Here is a 23072-nt window from a genome sequence, read left to right as displayed (position 1 = left end):
TGCATCTCATCTATTTTGTTAAGGTGTTATGCAAGTATTCTGTAGCTTTCTTTACAGAAACCTGGCATCCCATTTGGTTGGTGACTGTTAGGAAATGATTGTTAAAGATATTAGCCTCCCTTTTGGGAGCATCCAGCGAAAGGCTCCCAGTTGTTAAGTTAATCACTTCTTTGGCAGATAGGCTTTTTCCCGTCTTGCTTTTAATATATTTCCATATGGTTTTCATTTTGTTATTTGATTGGTCAATTTCGTTTTTTAGATACATACTTTTAGATTTCTGGATCACCTTCGGTAATATCTTAGAGTACGCTTTATATTATCCCATCACTGCAGTATTGTTAGACTGTCCAGCTGAAGCATACAATTCTCTTTTTGTTTTACATGAAATTTTGATGCCCTGGGTAATCCATGGCTTAAATGCAGGGTTACGTTGATTTTCTCTGACTCTTTTATTTGGAAACACCTCCTCAAAAAGATTTGATGTTAAATTAATAAATAAATTAAATTTAGTGTTGACATCTGCTGAGTTGAATACTTCAGACCAGCCTGATAACTGTAGCTTCTACCTGTATGTCTCCATTGTTTCTTTATTTATTGGTCTCACATTTTTCCAGATAGCTTTTGGTTTTCTGTTAGGATTTAAAATGGGGATTGTCAGAAGTATAGCATCAGGGTCTGACAGCCCATTTAGGACTTGACTGACTGTCAAGCTATGGTGCCTAGACTTATCAACAAACACGTTACCATTTACAGTACTGGAGTGGTCAGTTACCCTAGTGGGAAATTCAACTACTTGCTTTAGATTGTAACAGCTCATTAGTTGCTCCAGCTCCATTCTGTCATAACTTTCATTCAGGAAATTTGCATTAAAGTCACCTAGTATTATGACTGAAATGTTTTTTAGGTAGAATTTTGATAACATTGCTTCAATCTGTTTGAGAAAGATTCCAAGATTCCCTCAGGTGCTCTATAAATTGATAAATAACTACTGATACACTATTTGTTGCCAGTTCTATACCACACATTTCAAAGTGTTGCTCAATACAAAATTTGCTTACACCAAGAGTCCTAAATACTACATTATTTCTAACATAAACCACTGTTCCGCCCCTCTACATGTTGGATCTGCAATATTGAGATGCTAAACTGAATCTAAGTACAACATCTGAATACCACAAGTGAAATGATGTTCAGTGTAGCGTAGTATATCTGGTACCACTTATGTTTATTAGTAGCTGGTCCAGTGAATTTTTAAGTCCTCTTAGGCCAATGTTCTGATAGAAAATTGTGAGTAGTTTAGCCTTTCTTAAACCTGCACCATTTTTACGATTAGGCTTACTTGGTATCAGGGTACTTTCACTGTGGACATGTAGGCCTAGAGCACAGACAGCTGCCACTGTCTGTCAGGCATTTAGATCACAGCTGCAATTAGTGACGCATGATGGCTTATTGTGCAGAATGATAGTGTGGAGAACACCTGGTGGAGTCTATTATTATCCGAGCTGTTAAGCCATTGTCGGTTGATGAATTCAGCGTCAATTCCCAACGTTTCGTCCCCGTGTTTGGAGGACATCTTGAAGGGGGTCTGTGGCTCGATGGAAGGTCCAACACACCCACTGGCTTGCTACTGACTGCCGTTTAATTCCGTGTCCGCGCGCTCCCGGGCCGAGGCGTGACGTCACGTGTTTTGAAAACGTCGGAGCAATTGGCCGCTGTCCGCTGCCGTCGATGGCCGTTGCCATCACCCAGTGGTGGACGGGTGGTAAACATCTTCTTCAATACCGGCATCCATATACCGTTTCATTTCATGCCCTCCTCCTTTGAATTGAAATTATTAGGGTATTTGGCGATTTCGATTGCCTCCGTATAAAGCCTTTCGTAATATCCGCTTGTGGCCGCTAGTACTTGCGTCTCCTTGAAACGAATATGGTGGTTACCTGGCTGCAAAGCATGCTCGTTCCGTTTCTCCTCTTCTACAATTGCCCTTGTGCTCAAACGTTTTGAAACAGTTCTTTTAGTGGTACCCACATAAACATCTCCACAGCTGCATGGGATCCTATACACTCCAGCTTTTTCCAATGGTTTGCGAGCGTCCTTGGCAGGCTTAAGGTATTCCTGTATCTTCCTGGTGGGCTTGTAAATTACGGTAATATTCCGCTTCGTCAAGATCCTCCCTATTCCTTCCGTTACATTTTTAACAAGCGGTAGGAAAACCTTAGATTTTGCAGTAGCCTGTTTGTCACTATGGTTTCTATGTGGCTGTCTCAACGCACGTTTTATTTCGGCGGACGAGTATCCGTTGTTCATTAGTGCATTATGGAGATGTTCCATCTCAGCGTCGAGCAACTCAGGTTCACAAATATTTATGGCTCGGTACACTAACGTCTTGATAACAACCCACTTCTTTTGTGGGTGATGGTTCGAATCCCGGTGCAAATAACGGTCCGTGTGCGTGGGCTTGCGGTATACTGAGTGGCTCAAACTACCATTTTCGTTTCTAAAAACAAGCACAACGAGGAAATGTAATTTGCCTTCTACCTCCTCCTCCATTATAAACTGGATTCTCGAGTTTATACTATTCAGATGTTCGTGGAACTGGATTAGTTTCTCCCTGCCATGTCTCCACAGCACAAACGTGTCATCCACGTATCGGAACCATTAATTTGGTTTTTAGCTGACAGTACCTTAGGCCTGTTCTTCAAATTTCTCCATAAAGACGCTACCGCAAGATCGCGAGTTGTGGACACTGCCGCACAGTGTAGAGTGCAGACTGCTTCAGAAAATTAAAGCCTGTACGATCATTCTTGACACACAGTAGCGTCATCAATATAGACTGACTGGTACAAATACCCTCACTTCCACAGCTTAGTTCTGATTTGCGACTGACCAGTCCAAGGGTGGGACCTGTGATGCTACCAGCTTATATGACTGCGAACTGCGATGCAACGGCTGGCCTGAAGATTTATCTGCTTTGGAGTGCTGTCACCTCACTACCGTCTTCATTGATGAGAAGATTTGGGTGCCTTCTATGATCAGGCCTCCTGAGGGCGTACGTAATGGTACTTGGTGACTTGCTTAGCTACAATCAATCCTGTTTCTGTGAGGCTCATCAGCATCACTGGCCATTCTCAAGCTGAGGGGTTGTGACATCACACTTCTCGACTACAGTCACAGAGTGCAGGCAACTAGCTGACCCCCCAGAGACACGCTTGAACTGTCTCCCGACCAGTGACACCCTGCGTCTGAGTTGGGTTGGGTTATTTGGGAAAGGAGACCAGACAGCGAGGTCAAAAACATGGTTCAAATGGCTCTGAGCACTATGGGACTTAACATCTATGGTCATCAGTCCCCTAGAACTTAGAACTACTTAAACCTAACTAAGCTAAGGACAACACACAACACCCAGCCATCACGAGGCAGAGAAAATCCCTGACCCCGCCGGGAATCGAACCCGGGCGCGGGAAGCGAGAACGCTACCGCACGACCACGAGATGCGGGCAGCGAGGTCATCGGTCTCATCGGATTAGGGATTAAGTCGGCCGTGCCCTTTGAAAGGAACCATTCCGGCATTTGCCTGGAGCGATTTAGGGAAATCACGGAAAACCTAAATCAGGATGGCCGGACACGGGATTGAACCGTCGTCCTCCCGAATGCGAGTCCAGTGTCTAACCACTTCGCCACCTCGCTCGGTCCCCTGCGTCTGAGATTCTGTCCTTGCAAAACCTTAACCCCAATACACCACTAAGTAACATAAAAGACACTAACACAGGTAGTGTACCACAGTAAAACTTTTACATTTCACTTCTTGACATCAACCATCTTCACTCTGTGCATTGACTAACAACATGCCCATACCTACAACAATTAAAGCAAATTACCTCTTCTTATTCCATACAAGGTGCAGAGTGCCCTAACAAATTTCGTTACTAGTATCTCACAGGTTGTAAATAGTGATCCTTCCTACTACCACAGAACTGAGAAAGATCAACCAGCCCCAATGGCTGCGTAACTCAAATTTCTCTCAGTGTTACGCTTAGATTTTAAGCTCTCTAGACACAAAATAGGAAAAACTAACACAAAAACCAACAGCCTGCTTCATCACCCTATTGAGTGATGGGACCTCGTGCTAAAAAAAAAAAAAAGGCTCTCAGCACTATGGGACTCAACTCCTGTGGTCATCAGTCCCCTGGAACTTAGAACTACTTAAACCTAACTAACCTAAGGACATCACACACATCCATGCCCGAGGCAGGATTCGAACCTGCGACCGTAGCAGTCGCACGTTTCCGGACTGTGCGCCTAGAACCGCGAGACCACCGCGGCCGGCTGTGGTTGCAAAGGAGTTTGGCACCAACTGCCAGAGGTAGTCTTATACCAGACTACTGACACCGAATGTAGCCATCCAGGGTGGGGCAGGGTCGCTATGGTGTAGTGGTGGAGAGTGGTGGCATGTCGAGGTGGTGGTGGTGGTGGTTATAGAAATTTGGCTGCACATTAAGACATCTTGCATACAGCCTTGCCTTACAATGATGGAAATGTTGTTATGTAACTGTCACGACCCCTGCAGGCGCGTGGTCTGCCGGTTGCGCCTCCAGCTGCTGTGGCCGTAGTGGCGTGCTGCAAGGGGACATCCGCGTCCCACTTAACCGGCACCGTTTGCTCACTTAGCAGTGCATACCCTGCTTGCACTGCGCGACCAAGAGCTAGCAGTGCAAGCGACGCGAACGTCTTTCCGGATTCTCTTAAGAGGTCCACTGCCCGCATTTATCAGAAGAAAAGCTCGCCCTGATGCGGGTGGTTGGCAGTGTTACCGCCCTGCCCGTGAACTGCTGCCCTCCAAGAGCGTGGAGACGGTTCGCCCGTTGTACATATTCAAGTCAATGGTTGTGGGATTAAGCATTTGTGCTGGTTTGGCGGAGGTGGCTGCCCAGACTGGCGTCAGCTGCTCCCTGGCCCGTGGAGACTTGAAGGGATCTGGCGTCGTGAAGGACGCTGTCGGACTTTGCATAATTGTGCCAGAATCAGAGGATATTTATAGCTATTAACGGCATGTCTATTTGCCGATACGTTGCTTCTAGGCACAGATCAAAACCTTCGTGGTCCAATGGTGTGGAAACTTCCCCCAGACCTGTTCTTAGCTACATGGCTTTTCTGCGAAGTCGCTATGATTACGTGGCTCGGTCTGGCCCGCCTTGTAGTAAGTAAACAGGCTCGTTTATTAAATCGTATATCAGGGCCTCTGAGCCTAAATACTCGCCTCACATACTGCAGCACTGCAGTTGCTTTTCTTACCATGGCGCCCAAAATTAACGTCATCATAACATAACTAAATCTCCTCGTGGAGATTGGCTGACCACGTAGTCATCTCTGTTGTGAACATTGCCGCATGGAAAGTGTCTTCTGAGATGCAATTGTACCGCCTCCGCATATCCTTCAGTCACCAATTCCTTCGCCTTCCAACAGACATTTCCCCTTGTATTTTCCCCTTAAATGTTGAGTTTAATAACTGGTATATTTCGTTTCATAATGTGCCCTACGTACTCAGATTTCCTTTGTTTTATAGTGAGCAATATTATTTTTGCTTTTTCATGGGATGAAGGACTTCTTTGTTTTAAATTTTCAGCACCCAAGGTATGCATTAGAGACCGCCATAGACATACATTTCAAAATTTTATTTCTTTATCTGGATATTGCCCAAGGGTCCAGCCTTAGCACCCATAGAGAAAACTGGAGAACACATAGCAACGAATCATTCACATTTTCAGTTGCAGACTAAGATACAATCTTATTGAAAGCTTTTTCATGCAAACGAATTATCTCCTGGCCTGTTCCGTTCCAGATCCAATGTCTTCCTCGCAGTCACACTGCTCACCAATCACTGCGGCCATGTACTTAAAGGAGGATTCTTGTTCAGCCTTATTTCCTTTTGAAGAAACTTTTAACAGCCAAGATCAGATTAAATTCGATTTATTCCCGATGACCCGTTTCAATAGTTAACACTGCCATCTTCTGATCTTCAAAAAAGTCTTGTTAATATATATCCCGTTCCATTGTGTTTACCACATATATCATGATGATATTGTAGTGGATAGTGTGGAACACATTCCAAAAGGTTTGTTAAAAATAAAACCACATTTGTCACAAATAAAAACAATACAGATAAAAAGCACCTTGTATGACAATGGATGTCCACGAAAATGATACTCCACTGATGCTTGTTAGATGTTAAATTGCGTATGAGACATTTGCAGACCAGATGCTTTTTAACTGTATTGTTTTTATTTGTTACGAACCTGTTTTCATTTTTAACAAACCTGTGTAGAATGAGCTACACACTATCCACTATAATGTCAACATGACATGCATGATAATCATAATGGAAAAGGACGTATAACGAGAAGGTTATTTTGAAGATCAGAAGATGACATTCTTAACTGTTAAAATCGATTAGGTATTTAATGACATCTTGGCTATTAAAAGTTTCTTGAAAGCAAATACAGATTACTTCTTCCTATCTCTAATTACGAGTTATTCAGTTTTATTGACAAAGTTAATTTTTATTGCTTAAAAGTCCAATGTCTTTAACTGATCTTTACACTGAATCAAATTATTATTTTTGGTTATTAATCTCATGACCCTTTAGTGTAGTCTCGAAACTTATTATTTTGTATAATTTCATAACAAAAGTAGAAGTGAATGTGTTGTAACTAAAAGGCGCTGGTTATTACACACTGATGACAGTACTCTAAGGGCATAACAACCAGATGACATTCTGTTTGCAAGAGTCTTTTTGGGTTCTTACCATTTAAATGAGAATCACTAATCATTTTTAGAAATTATGTGGTTTTAAGCAGTGCATAAAGATCCAAACTGAGTTTACCAGTGTTATTATTCCCCTCAGAATGAAACTTGGGGCCAATATTTAACGCAACTTTATTCCATATTGACCACTTACAAACTTACTTGATGGTTCAGTTTGCTTTCTCTGCAATACGTTATGTTGTTTTCTAGGTGACAGTTAAGTTGCTGTCATCAGCAAAGAGGTTTATTTCCGAGGACTTAATAGTACTGGGATAATCATTGACCATTGATGCATCTCAGGAACAGAACAGCTCCTATTATTCTACCCTGAAGAACTCCTGCCAGTAGTAAGTCTGATGTGATAAGACATCTTGGTGAATCTTTAATTATCCAAAACATTTTGTGTTGGGATAAATGTCCTTTGTTAAGAATTGTCTACGTTATCCTTCTGTGTGCTTCATCGTATCTGGTCTATTTTCTTAGATACTTAGATATATTAAGTGACATGACATAGAAAAAGGAGATATATGTGCAACAAGTGAACAAAAATATGGGATAAAGAGAGAAAATTAAGTTAACAGTACATATCAAATAAACGAGGATATCATTTATTTCAAATCTGCATGTCAGACATTACTGAAAATCATCAATTCATTGTTTGTGTTCACCCATGATGTTGGTCTAACTAATGATTGATTAAAAAGCATAACTTCTTCATTCATCTAGGAACGTCTGTATATGCTGGTAACTTTGATCTCTTCATAAATGCACAGGAACCAGAAGTGCAGTGTTAAGCTTGCCAGCCAGCACCTGTAAGAAAGAGGAATATGTGGAATGTTACGTCAACACTAAATAACTGAGAAAGGGGGCAGTCGAAACTCTGCTACTGCAGTAGTTATGATACCGTTATCTTGACTGCTGCACACAACATAAAACGGTATCTGTGGCGGAATTCGATATATTTATGTGTAACGTAAAATGTATGCAGGTTGTACATAAAGTCCGGGAACACTTTCAGTTATTTACTGTACAAGAATCAAACATTGTACAGGTATCATACATATGTCATTGTGAAGAGAAACTCCGATAGTTTTTTTTCTTCATGTACGCCTCCACAGAGTAATTTGGTAATTTGCCGATAGTCAGCGCTAGTCGCAAACATGGCGAGTTCAGGTGCGGAGCGAGCTTTCTATGTGTTGGAGTTCAACAAAAACAAGTGTGCTATAGCTGTTCAATGGATGTGTAGAACCAGGTGTAGTAAGAAGCCTCCAGTAAGGAAGGCCATTTACCACTGGCACAACAAATTCATTTCGACTGGTTGCTTGTGCCTGACAAAGAGATGCGGACGTCCCAGTGTGAGTGAAGTGAATGTAGAGCACGTACGAGAGACATTCATAAGGATTCAAAAGAAATCGGTGCATTGTGCATCCCGTGAACTCTAAATGGCTCCAGAGACAGTGTGGAAAGTCCACCGATAGAAGCTGTTTATGAAACCATTCAAATTGGACTACCTGGACAAGGAGCTGCCTAATCGATGGATTGGGCCTGCTACAGAAGAGGACAGCTCTTTCATGAAATGGCCTCCCCGATCACCAGATCTCACTCCGGGTGACTTTTTTCTGTGGGGACACATCAAAGATCTGGTGTATTTACCGCCTCTACCACGAGATGTAGCAGAGATCCGGGAGAGAATACGGGAAGTGACTGTCACAGTCGACGATTAAATGCTGGGACGGGTATGGCAAGAATTCGATTACCGTATTGATGTCTGCCGGGTCACTCAAGATTCGGATATCGAATGTTTGTAAAAAAAACTTTCAGAGTTTCTCTTCAAAATGCAATATGTATAACGTCTGTATAATGTTCGGTTCCCGTGCAATAAGTAATTGAAAATATTCCCAGACTATGTACACCCTGAATAATTTAAAAGTAAATATAATTTAACTGTTTGGTCTATTACTGAATCTGTTATATTATTGAAAGACTGTGGAGGAAACTGATTGATATTCCTCCAAGAAATGATCCCAACAATACCGACTTATAGTAGCTTTTCCAAAGATCACTATTTTTAGCAATGGCTGAACAAATGCTATTACTGTATTAAGGTGACCAGTACTCCTCAGTTGTCATATTTAATCCTCTTTTTTCTAACGAACTTTATTTACTGCCTGCAGATAAATGCTACACTTCCTGTGAAGATGTAGAGTTTAAAACGCAAGGAAAGACGTAAGTGTATTTATAAGACTAAATCTATGCAGTATGTCCTGGGTTTAGCTTCTTTTCGACTTCGGTCCTCAGTGTACAGATGTATACATTCATTCACCACTCATTATGCTTGATGAACGGAAGTTCGTAACAAAGCTTCACTTTTGAAACATTTGATAGTAAGGATACGATTAATATAATACTACGCTTATTTACATCAGTCATGTAAAACTTCCATATCCAGTTTTCTGGTATCATATACTTATTTCTTAATGTCAACGATTCTGAATTTTGTAATACACTGCATAGCGACTTCTTTTATACATTCATTGTAACGAACTAATTGTTTAATAATTTGAAGTCTTGGATAAAGTTGCAGAGAAAAAGGTCCTGTCCTAATGTGTATAAGCAGAATTTAAGGAAAGTCAGGATGTTTACATCTCCTAGAGTAGAAGACACATTTAACTTCAGTTTTATTCGAAAGGTAAAGATAAATGACTCAAGAGCAAACTATTGATTATGCTACAGTCAATAATTTCTTACTATGTTCAAGTAAAAGGTTCTGCTTACCGCTTTGAGCTGTAGTTGTACCTGCGCTAATATATCTTGTGCCTGAACGAGAGTAAGCTGCTTCTGGGCGACCAACTGAAAAAGAATTTTTAAAGTCCCATTTAATGCTATTTACGAACAGACACATTTAACACTTTATAAATATAGAGTATCCCTGTGTATACAGCTGTGAAAAGCTGTCGGCTTTCCAGGCGTGTCGCAGATTTGAAGTCCATGACATTCGACCAGTGTCCTACCCGTACATTTTTTGGGAATCCTTGGGCTCTTCATCGTATTTATTACCATATTCAAGTTGTAGAGGAATTTTATTTCACCCAGAAAAGAAAACAGAGAATGTGCATCATCTTCCATTTTCTTTTTCCTGTTTCCTCAGTAATATTAATGAACATAATCTCAACAAAACACGGAACTACGGAAACGAACACAATGAATAAAAAATAGAAACAAAGAAAAACCTCTCCTAAAGGCTGTCACCCGCCGAATCACAAAGCAAAAATATGTCTATGTACATATACTCACTTTTTATTCTACAGCACATTTGGTTAATTCTGATCTGTTCCCAGTAGTGCATATGTGATTCTGAACCATAGTTGAGAAAAACAGTTTATGTACATATATGTACACTTTTCATTCTACAGCACATTTGCAAAGCAATGTGCTGTCGTATGAAAACTGAATATATGTACATTAATATGCTTACTCATACTGTGCTTCAGAATCATGTATCCACGTCTGGAAATAGTCCAGAAATCAACTAAACCTGGAAAAAAATCGATGCAGAGTGTCATGCGCCTGAAGATGAACTACCAAGGCTTGAAATGGATCGTGTATTGAAATAAAATCATGATTGTGATTTTATTGGTTGTTCTGTATTTTACGAAAGATGTAAATCTGTATATTATATACACGCGCTAAAGGAAATTAGTTTTATGTCAGTTTCGATCTACTTCCATTGTTATCATACCAGTATTTCAATTCTTTAGTCATGTAACAATCATTTGTCCATAGAGATGGTAAATTCCCATATAGCTCGAATCGCGAGGAGAAACAGTACTTTCAGTCACCTAAAATTATCCGTCCACATCACTAAAGTTACAGAATTTAACCATTTTCTTGGAGAGAGAGCAATATCCGAGTGGCAAAAATAGTGGAACCTTACATCTTGTTTCAAAGGAAAACAATACGTAGAAATTCAATTCAAGTACCTCCACAGCCGTGTTTCGTTTCTTTGACTGTCATAGAAAGGGAATATTCACTATTATGGTAACATTTAACCACGGCAGTTTTCCAACCCATCTGCTCAGTATTCATTTGTCGGAGTCTGCCAATTGCGAGTGCGACAGTAATTTGTCGGGAGATATTAACCACATTACATTCGCTTACATAGAGCACTCTGAAAAGCGTTTCTTCATAAACTGAAGACGACTCTCCTCCTTCAACCAACTTCAGTCACGTCTCTCCTATATATCAACCATCAAAAAATATGCAGTGCTCTTTCAAGGGTTTTTTTTACATCGAAAATTCAGTGGTGACTGTATAAGGTTAGCGTGTTTTATTTATTTATTTGGTTAAAATAATTTGGGGAATTGGGCTGCGTCTTTGTAAATTACTAAAACAACTAAATTGCCGAAGTTTCGGCAGACTTGCTGCGGCCTTCTTCATGCGGTTTGTTTATTTGGATCGGAAGTGTCCTTGGTGGTCTAGCCGATAAGACTGCTGGACTCCCAGTCTCAGCGTCCCGGGTTCAGTTCCGTGTAGGAAGGGGTCTTTCCTCGTACTATTCAGTACAGGACGACCCCAGAACCACTCGGCCTGCTATCAGGTGAGTACCGGGGATCCTTCCCGAGGGTAAACCGCGACCAAGGCGATGAGCTCGCCACCCTCCCCTCCTAGTGCCACGGCGAAGGCAAGGGTGCACTCTGTCAACAGTCAGGATAGAAGTCCGTTCACGGATTGCGCGCAACACAAGCGGCAAAAGCCACAGCTTTGAAACTTTGCGTGCAGTTAGCAATAAAATCTTACCGCAACTGGCCCTTTTGTTGCGAGAAGCGTCCAATTGTTGGACAACATTTTTGCCTTTCTTTTTGTTCATTGTTGTTTCACTGACTGAACTGTTGTGCACGTGATGTAAAACGCATGCCTAGTTGGTTCCTCAGAAATCGCTAAACTCTCAGTGCATTTCTTACTGTCCGCAACAAAGAAAACTAAGTGAGTGAAATATTTTACCGATTAAGTTCCAAATATTGGGCAGTAGACTGGTAATATACAGTTCTCAGCATTGGTTTAGTTCACCATATAAATAGCTGAAAAAGTGGGACGTAAAATTTGTAAATATTTTCTTGATCACAGAATAGAGACCGCGTTGGGGTGGGGAAGGTTGTGCGCGTGGGGCTGATTCTGTTTGTATTTTGAAAGAACTAAAACTGAAATGTAGATTCCAAAACACGGATAATGTGTTTGTTTTAGACCTGTCATCCCTAATGTAACTGCACCAACGAAGATCGCCTGTTTCCTTCGAATTGTAGGTTTAGCAAGCAACATATAGCTGAAAAGGACCTCGAAGACTCCAGAACTTCAATGCTAATAGTTTCAAGCAATGAAAAACTGGCCATTCACTCAGCATTTGTCATCAATTTAGCCTAAAGTTTGTTTTAGTGACTGTTTACGTTATTTGGAAAATCAAGAAGTGGACAATTGCATTCTAAGACCATTTCCGTTGAATGAAAGCACATAGGAGGATTATTGTGAAAGTAAGGAACGGTCTGTCGTGGAGAGGAAACCACAGTGAAAATACGACGAAGCTTTTCACAGATATGTTGGGCAGTGTCTCCGGCATGCCTTTAGATAGCGTCACGTCGCTCTTCTCATTTCCGAGTGCACAGTGAGCACGTAAAGATGCCTAGACGATAGATTCTCCTGCCAAGGATGGGTGCCTGCTGAGAGAATTCGCCTGATTTCATACAGCCTCACATAACGTAAATGCCAAGCAGTTCCTTCTTCACGGCAGTTCTTGGCCTCTCACTACAGCGGCAATGAGGACGATCCTGCAGTGTTTTCGATAGGAAGTGTTTGATTACTCACCATACAGCCTAGACTTGGCTCCCTCTGGTTTTCGTCTTTGCTCAAACGAACCGCTGGCCATGAAGACAATATTTTGTCAGAGACAACGAGCTGTTTCCAGCGTAGGAAATAGGGAAAGCGCAGCAGGGTGCCTTCTATGATCACAGATGCCTAATTATGTAGAGAAAATGATGGAAGATGTAACTAACTGTTGGAAATAATACAGAGTTGATTTTCAATGTGGTTTCCATTTCGCGACCGATCGTTTCTTATTTTCCGAATAGTCCTTGTATATTCAGCGGCATTGTGTTCAAACTATAATTTCATGTACTCAGCGAAGAAAAGACAATAAAAATATGGGTTCATAAAAGAGAACTGTCTACATTATGGTGAGAGGTTGGAGGATTTTTGTCTGAAAATGACTTAAGAATACTGATACCATTCGGCAAGACTTACAAATGTGAAATTTGGTTTTCGACTTTGGTAGCAATGTAAACAAAAGCGAGGAGCTAAGTTAGATAGAGGGAGTTGCGGTGTGCACTGTACAAGAATAAACCTAACATAAAAAATTGTTATACATAAGCAGTTCGAACCGTCTCATGTACTCATTATGCCTTGGTTTATAAAAGCACATATCAAACTTGTGAGATATATTTGTTATACTTGTAACTATTATTTAGTTTTATTTTAAAAGTAATGGTGATCAATTAATTTTTCAATCTAAATTTTAGATTTCTGCAAAATTTTTCGTTATGTATTTGGTGACAACAGATTTCGTCGAGGTATAATGGTCTACATATACATTTCACAACTCATTATATAGTGCATAGTGCAGGATACTTCGTATGGTTATTATTGGTTTTCTGTCTAATTCATCCGTGTATGGAGTGAGGGTAAAAATAGGTCTGTATGCCTAATTTCTGTTATTCTCATGACCCCTACGAGAGGTATACGATGGCGGCAGCATAATGGTCGAATACAGATTTTCTAAGTGCATCAAATAGTATTTCACGAGAACAATGCCAGGTTTTTTTTCGAAGGATTCCACTTTAATTCCCCCGAGAATTTCTGCTAAAATTTCATATTGGCGATACAGACTTCTTATGAGTGCAGGAATGTTGGGCATCACATTCCCAATACGTACCCAGTATTTGAGGGTTGTGGAGTACATAAAGAAAGAAAGCTATAGCTACGTCAACATCTGAGTTGTAGAAATATTTCTTGTCTTACCTGGTTCAGAATAGTGACGCACTGGTTGAGCCTAGTGTTGACGAATTCCACAGTGAGCGTTCCCTGAGGGTAGATGACGTCGTAGAGCGGCGCTTTGAGGGGAGGGCAGACTTGGAAGATGTTGAGGAAGAAGTCGAGGCCGGTGAGCAGCAGGACCCTGGGCAGCTCGAGGAGGCTGATGGCCGTCTGGGCCACGCCTTCGACAACGCCGCCGACGACGCCCCCTACGGTGCCGACGACACCGCCGAGCAAGCCGCCGAGGGCCTCCGGCTTGGCGGAGCAGCTGCTCACCAGCAGCGCCAGAACGCAGCAGACCAGGACACTTCGGTTTGCCATGGCAGAGGATGACTCTGGTACGTTGCCGGCGTGCGTGCCGTTTTATAGCGAGCCGGCCGTCAGCGCACGTCGTTAGGCTCCGCGACAACGCGACGAGGTCTTAACGAGCCCGCCGTTACGTCCCCCGCCGTTACATCTGTAGAACCGTTTACCACCGGATAATAACACAGCTGATGTTGTTTGTCGCGCCTCTCGCGACTTCAGATACACAGCACTCAAAAAGCTTCTTCGTTCCAAAGATGCACTGCTCCGTGTCATTTTAATGTCAAAAACTTGAAAGTATTTTGGACCATCAGTTGCCATAATTACATGCGTTAATATACTAAGATGGTATCTGTTCTTTCGGGCATGTTCGAAAGATCAGGTACCATTGGTGACTATGCAGCTCGCTAGAATGAAATTACAATGAAATGAACACCATTAGCTGCTTACAGGCGTTGACATACATCAACGGGGACAGATGAAAATGTGTGCAGCAACCGGGACTCGAACACGAGATCTCCCGCTTACATGGCAGACGCTCTATCCATCTGAGCCACCGAGGACGCAGAGGACAGCGCGACTGCAGGGATTTATCTCTGGCACGCGTCCCGCGAAACCCACATTCTCAGCGTATTTGTCCGCACTACATTTGTAGTGCCCCCGCCCAACGAGCTGCATGGTCACCGTTGGTATCTCTTCTTTCGAACATGTCCGAAAGAACAGATACCATCTTAGTATATACATATAGCTTAGGCTCACCGGCCACTTGACCTTCTTCTTCTGTGCGAATGCACAAACAGTGCCCGAATTCTTACGGCAATCGGCAACGCGCCGCGAGTAATGAGTATAATGGGCGGGGCCACTACGAATGTAGTGCGGGACAATACGTTGAGAATGTGGGTTTCGCGGGAGGCGTGCCAGAGACAAATCCCTGCAGTCGCGCTATCCTCTGTGTCCTCGTTGGCTCAGATGGACAGTCGTGGTACCGTGCGGACGGGGTCGACGCGCCGGCAGTGCTCCGCCGGTGTTGTTTACCCGCTAGCGCGCGGTCGCGTCGTTGTATTGCCTTATAGTACCTGTACCGACCCGCCATGGCGTTCTCATATCGAAAAGCCACAATCAAACTAACGTTCAACGCATCGTACACTAGACCGCATATCCATGAAATTGAACGGGTTCTACGAGACATCATGCACATAGAACCACAAGTCTATAGTAACCAGCACAGTGTACCTCAAACTGATTTTCGAAGCGGCCTGCGACAGATTACTCCAACGATCTGCAAATGGCTTTCGCTTCTGTCACGCAGACGGTAATGTGAGCGTGATAGGAGTTGACCATGCTGGTCTGGGGGTGAGTACCGTGCGCATCTTTGAACTACCGTTCGTAGTTTCTGCCAACCTAGTCGTTGATCCGCTGCGGCTATACGGCACAGTTCTGAGCCACACAGAGGAGAAATGGAACACATTCTGAACGTACCTTGTCCTTAACGGAGTACGACAAGTGCGCATAGAACTCAAGAAGCACGTTACATCATATATTTTCGTTGGTGGTTGCCGCGCAATTGTTATATATGATGGACAACCGAGGACCTGCTCGGGCTGCAGCCAGGAGGACCATGTTAGAACTGAGTGTCTGCACCGCCGCCTCGTTCAGGTGCCCCGCAATGAACTTCCCCAACTATCCACATCCACTATAACCTCTCTCCCGCTAACATATGTGGAGGCGGCACGACGTGATGGATGATCAAAATCTGCTACCTCCTCAAGCCGCTGCCAGCTCCGTTGGAGAGTCAGCGCCGTCGACGACGCCGCAGCCCAACGGTGCAGAGGTTCCTACAGCCTCTGCCCACCGCAGCGTCGTGAGCACCCAGCCACCGTCACTGTCGGGATCGGACACAGGGATTCCTAGCGACCGAGGCTGTATCGAGCCCCGCCCTCCAGTGGATGTCGAATCTCGGACCCGAAAGCAAAAATCACCCAAGCGGAAGAGGCGATTGTCAGTTGAAGAACAGGACACGGATGTGAAGCAGGCGGAAGATACCGACTCCGTTGACTCGTTCACAGTTGCAACGGACTCCAGTGGCATCATTCACCAGAAGGTGCCTGAAGACAAGGAACACTCTCCTAAATCTGGAGGCCCAGAAAACGAGGCGCATTGCGTCGACTCCCAAAATGTGGGCTCCAGTGAAAGCGACCAGCCACCAATGACATCACAATCGTCTCTTGGTGATTGGGCAGACGATATGGAGGCAGATGATGCACAGCAAACATTGATATCTCCACCAGAGCCCATGGCTGACATTGAGCCCGGAGAGAGCACAGTAATGCACAGCATGCAGACGGATGGCTGTGTGGTGTGTGAGATCACTGTGGGATTGCACCGGCACACTGTCTCCGCAACTTGATATGTCTCAGTCGTACCGTGTGGGAACAGTCAATTTAAATGGTGTCCACTCCACTGTCAAGACACGCATGTTACACGACATGATCAGAGCGGCAGACTTGGACATTGCCCTTCTCCAGGAGGTCCGTCCAGAGCTGCGTTTAGACCTATATGGCTACACCACCTACAGCCTGTCCTTAGGTGATGGTGCAGGAGGTAAGGGCATCTTCCTCCGAGGTGGCATAGACGCGACGGACGTGACGTACTTGCCGAACGGGCGAGGCATCACACTCACACTTGGCACAGTCCGCCTCATTAACGTCTACACTCCCTCCGGTAATTTGCACCGTGGTGACAGGAATGTCTTCTATTCGGAGGAGGTAGCCCCACTTTTGCAAGGAAATATGGACCATTACATAGTGGGTGGCGATTTTAAGTGTTCTGCGGCCCGAGGACCAGATACCCCATTACGTCCCATGCTCGGCTTTACAAGCATTGATACGTGACCTCGCGCTCCACGACACGTGGCTCTTACATCATGGGAACCAGCGGGGATATACGCACTTTACCAGCCATTCTGCGAGTCGTCTGGACCGGATATACGTCCCGCGTGCCCTCCTCACAGCAACCCGTGATACAGAACTCTGGCCGACGGCCTTCACGGACCATCTCGCGTACATCTGCTCTGTAACCTTACCCCGACAACTCACAAGACGCAGCAGGGGCCCGTGGACGCTGAACGTCTCCCTCCTTAGCGAGGAAGCGTGTCGGCGAGTCGTCACTGACACGTGGCGTCGATGTATCAGGCGCCTGCCCATGTATGCTTCCACGTGGCTGTGGTGGCTGGGATGTGTCAAACCTGCACTCCGAAAGACCTTTATGGCCTACGGGCGTGACAGATCGAACTGGCAAAGGGCAAAATTGGGATTTTATTATACAGCGTTACGTGAGCTGGCGACGCAACCGCCGTCTCCCGAACGTCAGATGTCCGTACAACGGCATCAAAGCTCGTCTACTTCGCCTCAGGACAGAGCAGCTAGAAAGTGTCCGTATCCGTGCGCGACTGCAAGACTGTATCCCCAACGAAACGGCGTCAGTGTATCACATTGTGCGCGAGAGGCGCCACCGCAAACGTCAGCTCATTACGGCGGTAAACACGGAGGGCGGCCGCGCAGTGACACAAACGGACATCGCGCACACGTTTGCCAGACACTATGGGACCTTGTACATGGAAGATCCGAGAAATGTACGTGATTATGACGAGCTGTTGCACGATTTTCCCGCCCCTCGGTTCGTGGCTCGCGATGATAGTCTGCTGTTGCCCATTACACCCGACGAGCTGATAACGGCCTTGGCACGTGGAGCACCGAAGAAGTTGCCTGGACCGGATGGTTCACCCCTGGAATTCTACCGCACTTTTTACGACCTTATGGGCGACAAGTGGCTCCAAATGTTTCAAGACCTGATCCGCCCTGATTTCACTGTCCCCACAGAATTCACAGAAGGCATCTTGATCCCAGTACCGAAACCGAATGGTGGTTGTAGGTGGCAGGACTTTCGCCCACTCACACTCCTCAACAACGACTACAAGACCTTCGCCCGCATCCTCCGCGCGCCTCTCCACACAGCTATCGGAAAAGCCATCCACACCGATCAGACATGTTTAGGTGGTGTCAGCAACATTCATTCGGCGTTAGGAGCATACCGCGACGTAATTGCTTTGACGGCGGCGTGCAAAATACGAGGCACCCTCGTCGTCGTAGATTTTGACCACGCATCCGACCGCGTCGACCACGGCTTCTTACGCGCAGTTTTCCAACACATGGGCCGCTCTCCGGAGTCTCCACAGGTGGTCCTTCGACTGCTCCCGCATGATTGTCAACGGTTATCAGTCTGGTCACATTGTTGTTGGACGGTCAGTGCGACAAGAGTGCCCCCTGTCGGGTATATTATTTGCTGCAGCGCTTGAACCAGCTTTACATGGTCTACGGCAGGCAGCGATTAACTGGTATCCCCTTGCGGGACGTGACCTTTTGTTGTGATGCATTCGCCGATGACGTGGTGTTCCTGGCCAGAGCAGAGGATGAAATGCATATGGCGCTACAGTGGCTACGCCAGTACGGGGCGGTCGCTGGGAGCGTCATCAACGTGAAGAAGACAAAATACATGGATGTCGGAGGGAGGCATTCCCACACATCAGCGGTGCCCTTTGACAAGGTACCCGTACTGAAATGAAGTGTTTAGGAGTGCAATTCTATAGCAATGTACAATGAAATGAACACCCTTAGCTGCTTACAGGCGATGACATACGTCAACGGGGAGAGATGAAAATGTGTGCCCAGACCTGGACTCGAACCCGGGATCTCCTACTTACATGGCAGACGCTCTATCCATCTTTTTTTTTTTTTTTTTTTTTTTTAAGGAACCGCTGCAGGAGCAGGACGACGGGTAGGGCAGGGGTCGACACCCGAAGCCTGGCCATCCCGCCGCCACGCCCAAGCAACGTGTTCGAGGTCGAGGATCAGGAAGAGGATGTAGTGGGTTTGTCGATGTTGTTTTATTTATTTATTTCTTTAATTCTGAGAACATTTTTAATCTTTTTTAAATTTTCATTTTGTATTGTATTTATGGATTTATTTTTGTTTCATTACAAAAAAAGATCCTACAACTGCCGTAGCCGAGCGTCCGAGTGGTCTTCTCGTCTGTTGGGAGGGTTTGCCCCCTCTTCCGGCCGTAGAGGATCAATATGCTCCAGGATTCTTCTTCATTTTCAGCGTCTCATACCCGGAACCCCCCAGTGTGCAGGAGGATTCGCAAATAATGAACCTAAATAACTTGCGAAACGAGTTCTGTACTTCGAGTGGCGACTGAAAGCTGCATGTGTCGTCATCAATAGGGACCAAAAGTCGAGTGTGCGTTTGGGAGCATCGCAAAATATGTAGTAAAGGGCCATGCATTTTAGCCATTTAACGGCGTTCGTCCTGGTTGATGGAAAGTATACTCCGTCGGGGCGCAATATATCATCAGGGGAGATGGACTCCGGCAATCGCCGCAAGAGTAACGCCAGCATGCGCTGCGTCAGTAGCCAGTATCAATTTTGGTATTCTGGTTTTCTCCATCCTTCATACATGCCCGTACCACTGTAATTTCTTCCTATCCATTACGTCATATATCCTTTCTTTTATTTCCATTCTCCTTATTACTTCGGTGTTCCTTATCTTTTCTATTCTGAGATTCTTGCCGTTTTTCTCCAAAAGTCCATCTCTAGAGCTTGTAATTTTTTAATGAGTTTCATGTTAATTGTCCAGGTCTCCGTTCCATACAGAACCACACTCTCTAATATGGATTTGTATAGTAATTTTTTAGTTCTGCTCATTACATTCCTGCTCCATAAGACTGAGTTAAGCATCCCAATGACCCTCCGTCCGCTACTAATTCTTTTATTGATTTCTGATTCTGATTTTCCCTCGATTTCTAAAATGGATCCCAAACAACAGAAAGTGTTTTATCTTTTTGATTTTCATTCCTTCAATGTATAGCTCATCTGAATCATTAGTCAAGTATTCTGTTTTTTGGTAATTAATCTTCAAACCCCAAGTTCGGTATGCTATTGCTAGTTGATTGCACATGTAGTTAGCATCCTCCCCATCTTGCGCTACGACTACTTGATCATCAGCAAATAATAAATGATGTAGGTAAACTCCATCTCTTATTTCTAATCCCATACTATTACATTTACGAGACCATGTTCTAAGGCTAATATCTATATAGATTTTAAATAATGATGGTGACATGGGACAGCCCTGTAAAAGGCCTTTGCTTGTTCTAAATTTCTGTGAAAGTTTATTACCAACTTTCACTTGGCAAATGTTATCTTCATACAACTGTTGTATTATTTTAATCAAGGAAGGGTTTATGTTTGTCATAAGTAGTGCTCTCCACAGTAATTTTCTTGGAACAGTATCATACGCTTTTTCTCGATCTATGAAAATTAATCTTATATTTTTTGATTTTTCCCTGTTTCTCCAAAATCTGTCGTAATGTGAAAATATGGTCTACACATGATCTCCCAACCATGAATTCACATTGTTCTTTTTGGGTTCTAAAATCTTTTTGCGGTTTGTTTTTAATTACTTTCGCAAAAATTCTCATTACTTAGTCTGTAACACAAATTCCTCGATAGTTTGAACAAATTTTGCGATCCCCTTTCTTAAATATTGTATTAATGTAACCTAGCTTCATCTCGTTGGGTATTGACTCTCCACATATCATTTTGTTGAAGAGCTGTGTTATCAGTTTCACAATTTTGTCACCACCATATTTCAGACACTCCAGATTGATATTGCCTGGTCCCAGTGATTTACCATTCTTTCCTGTTCTCAACGCCTGAAGTACTTCACTTTCTAAAATCTAGATCTCATCGTCTACATGTCCTTTATCTTCCCCTGTTCCTTCTTCTAGATATTCTTCTCAGTCCTCATTTAATAATTTTCGGAAATACTCTTCCCATTCCTTTTGTGTTATCAGTTGGAGATTAGTTTTGATTTTTGTATCCTGTCGAAGCCCTTTCAATACTGACCATGCTTCCTTTCCTCTTCCAAATCCTAATTTGCTATTCACCAAGGCACATGTTCTTTCCCATGCTTCATTTTTTGCCATCCTTATTTTTTTCATCACTTCATTCTTCTTTTCCTTGTATATTGATCTTGTTTCTTCTGATGTATCATTCAACCACTGAAGGAACGCATTTCGTTTTTCTCTAACGAGGCCCTCTAGTTCCTCTGACCACCACTCCGCTGCACGGTCGTGGTTGCTATCTTTTTAACCCAACACCTCTGTTGCTATGATTTTCACATTAGCTTTTATATAGTCATATATTTCCTCTGGACTTCCTTCAAATGATTCAACCAGTTTCCTTTCCATCCTGGCCGCAAAGAGTGTTTTGATACTTTCGTCTTGTAGGCTGTCAATATTAAAAGGCAAATTTTCATCTTTCTTAGTCTGGTTCGTTTTATTTATGTTACTTGTACCACTCCTTGCATTCTTCCATGGCCAGAAAGACTTAATTTTAACTAGATAGTGGTCTGATCCACACTGGGCTCCTCTATTAGATCTGACGTCTACTGCTTCGAAACTACTTGTTTGCCTAATGATAACATAATTATTATAGAACGAAGTTCTTTGGTGTTCTTTTGCCAAGTATATTTATGAATGTCCTTATGTTTGAAAAATGTGTTGGTAATTTTGAGATCAAATTGTTCACAAATTGCAATCAATCGTTCCCCATTGTCATTATATTCGTCCTCTCCATGTTTTCCTACTACTCTACAAGATTATCTAATTCCTACCATTCCATTTAGATCTCCCATGATAATCAGTTCCTTTCTTCTTGGAATTTTTTCAATAGTCTCCCTGAGGGTGTCCCAAAATGTATCCTTATCCTTATCTTTTGTGTCGTTCGTGGGTGCATATACGCCAATAATCACAACTTCCCTAGCAAATAATGACATTTCAACAGTTATAATACGTTGATTGATGAATGTACAATTTGTGATTCTTTCTTTCCATGATTTCTTTATCATAACGGAGACTCCTGCTTTGGCTCTTACTGCTTTTGATACCTCAATCTAGATATGTACATAATTATCCAGTTCTTCTTCTCCTTGGCCTTTCTTCTTTGTTTCAGAGAGTACGACCAGATCCATGTTGAACATGTCAAGTTCGGCCTCAGGGAGACTACTTAAAAAATATAATTCTTAATTCAAAATTTTCTTGTGATGATACTGTGTTGTCTCGTAAATTTTACATAGGTAGAGTAGGTGCTCGCCAAGAAATAAAATGCGATTCAGTGCTTAGTGTTGTTGATGGCAGTTCAAGTGGTTCATCCCTTAAGACATGCACCTTGCGACAGTACTTAACTTGCAACAGCGTCATCTAGCTGGAACTTTGTCCCTCAAAGTTCAACTACCTGCCACCTAAGATCATGCAGTAACCTCCACTGAAACAGAGAACGACTTCTACGCACTGTTTGAAAAGCTGTACCCAAACCTGAAAATCGGTTATTTGTGTGTCCCCACTCTCTCGAACGCACATTATAGCGTGGGGGGATCGATTTCCTCTAACCCAGTAGGTCCATACTTGCTACCAACACATGTGCCCCAGTCTCAAAAACTTCCGCTCTTTGCCCTTGACTACATCCACTACACTACGTTCCGCCTCTGCATCCGTATTTGTTGCATCGAAATTTATCGAAAATTCAGTGCGTCGGCCCTGGGGTTCCAGGTTGTGCTTATTCGTCGCTGTCTGCTATTACCATTCTTGCAGTAGCTTTGGTGATGCCCAACCACACCACGTCTACTAACGTCTACTACACTGAGGTTGGCAATATTGACTCTGCGTGTGTACCTTCCAGGTACATCTATAACATATCACGTTTGCGGAAAATATTCCCTTGCTATCTCGCATTCAAGTTGGTTTATCAGTTTTTTCAACTTCTGTGGCTA

The 23072-nt window shown here is 43.6% G+C and overlaps 1 protein-coding gene across 1 annotated transcript; it reads right to left on the bottom strand.

Annotated features, from left to right (window-relative positions):
* Positions 1 to 7388: 7388 nt before the first annotated feature.
* Positions 7389 to 14224, bottom strand: LOC126355735 (uncharacterized). The gene is made up of 3 exons (XM_050006105.1): positions 13867 to 14224; positions 9577 to 9651; positions 7389 to 7611 (listed from the first exon to the last, which is right to left on the bottom strand). The coding sequence occupies exons 1-3, from the start codon at positions 14200 to 14202 to the stop codon at positions 7561 to 7563; spliced, it is 462 nt and encodes a 153-aa protein (XP_049862062.1). The 5' UTR covers positions 14203 to 14224; the 3' UTR covers positions 7389 to 7560.
* Between the last annotated feature and the right edge of the window lie 8848 nt (positions 14225 to 23072).

This window comes from Schistocerca gregaria, chromosome 3, assembly GCF_023897955.1.
Source record: "Schistocerca gregaria isolate iqSchGreg1 chromosome 3, iqSchGreg1.2, whole genome shotgun sequence".
NCBI lineage: Eukaryota > Metazoa > Arthropoda > Insecta > Orthoptera > Acrididae > Schistocerca > Schistocerca gregaria.
The sequence above is the reverse complement of the archived record's forward strand: the minus strand, read 5'-3'. Positions and strand labels throughout refer to the sequence as shown.

Excerpts from the sequence above, each read along its gene's own strand:
- LOC126355735 (XM_050006105.1), bottom strand. The coding sequence starts at position 14,202 with ATGGCAAACCGAAGTGTCCTGGTCTGCTGCGTTCTGGCGCTGCTGGTG. Across the intron at positions 9,652-13,866 it reads GCGTCACTATTCTGAACCAG|TTGGTCGCCCAGAAGCAGCT; the intron begins GTAAGACAAGAA and ends ATTCTTTTTCAG. Across the intron at positions 7,612-9,576 it reads TACAACTACAGCTCAAAGCG|GTGCTGGCTGGCAAGCTTAA; the intron begins GTAAGCAGAACC and ends TCTTTCTTACAG.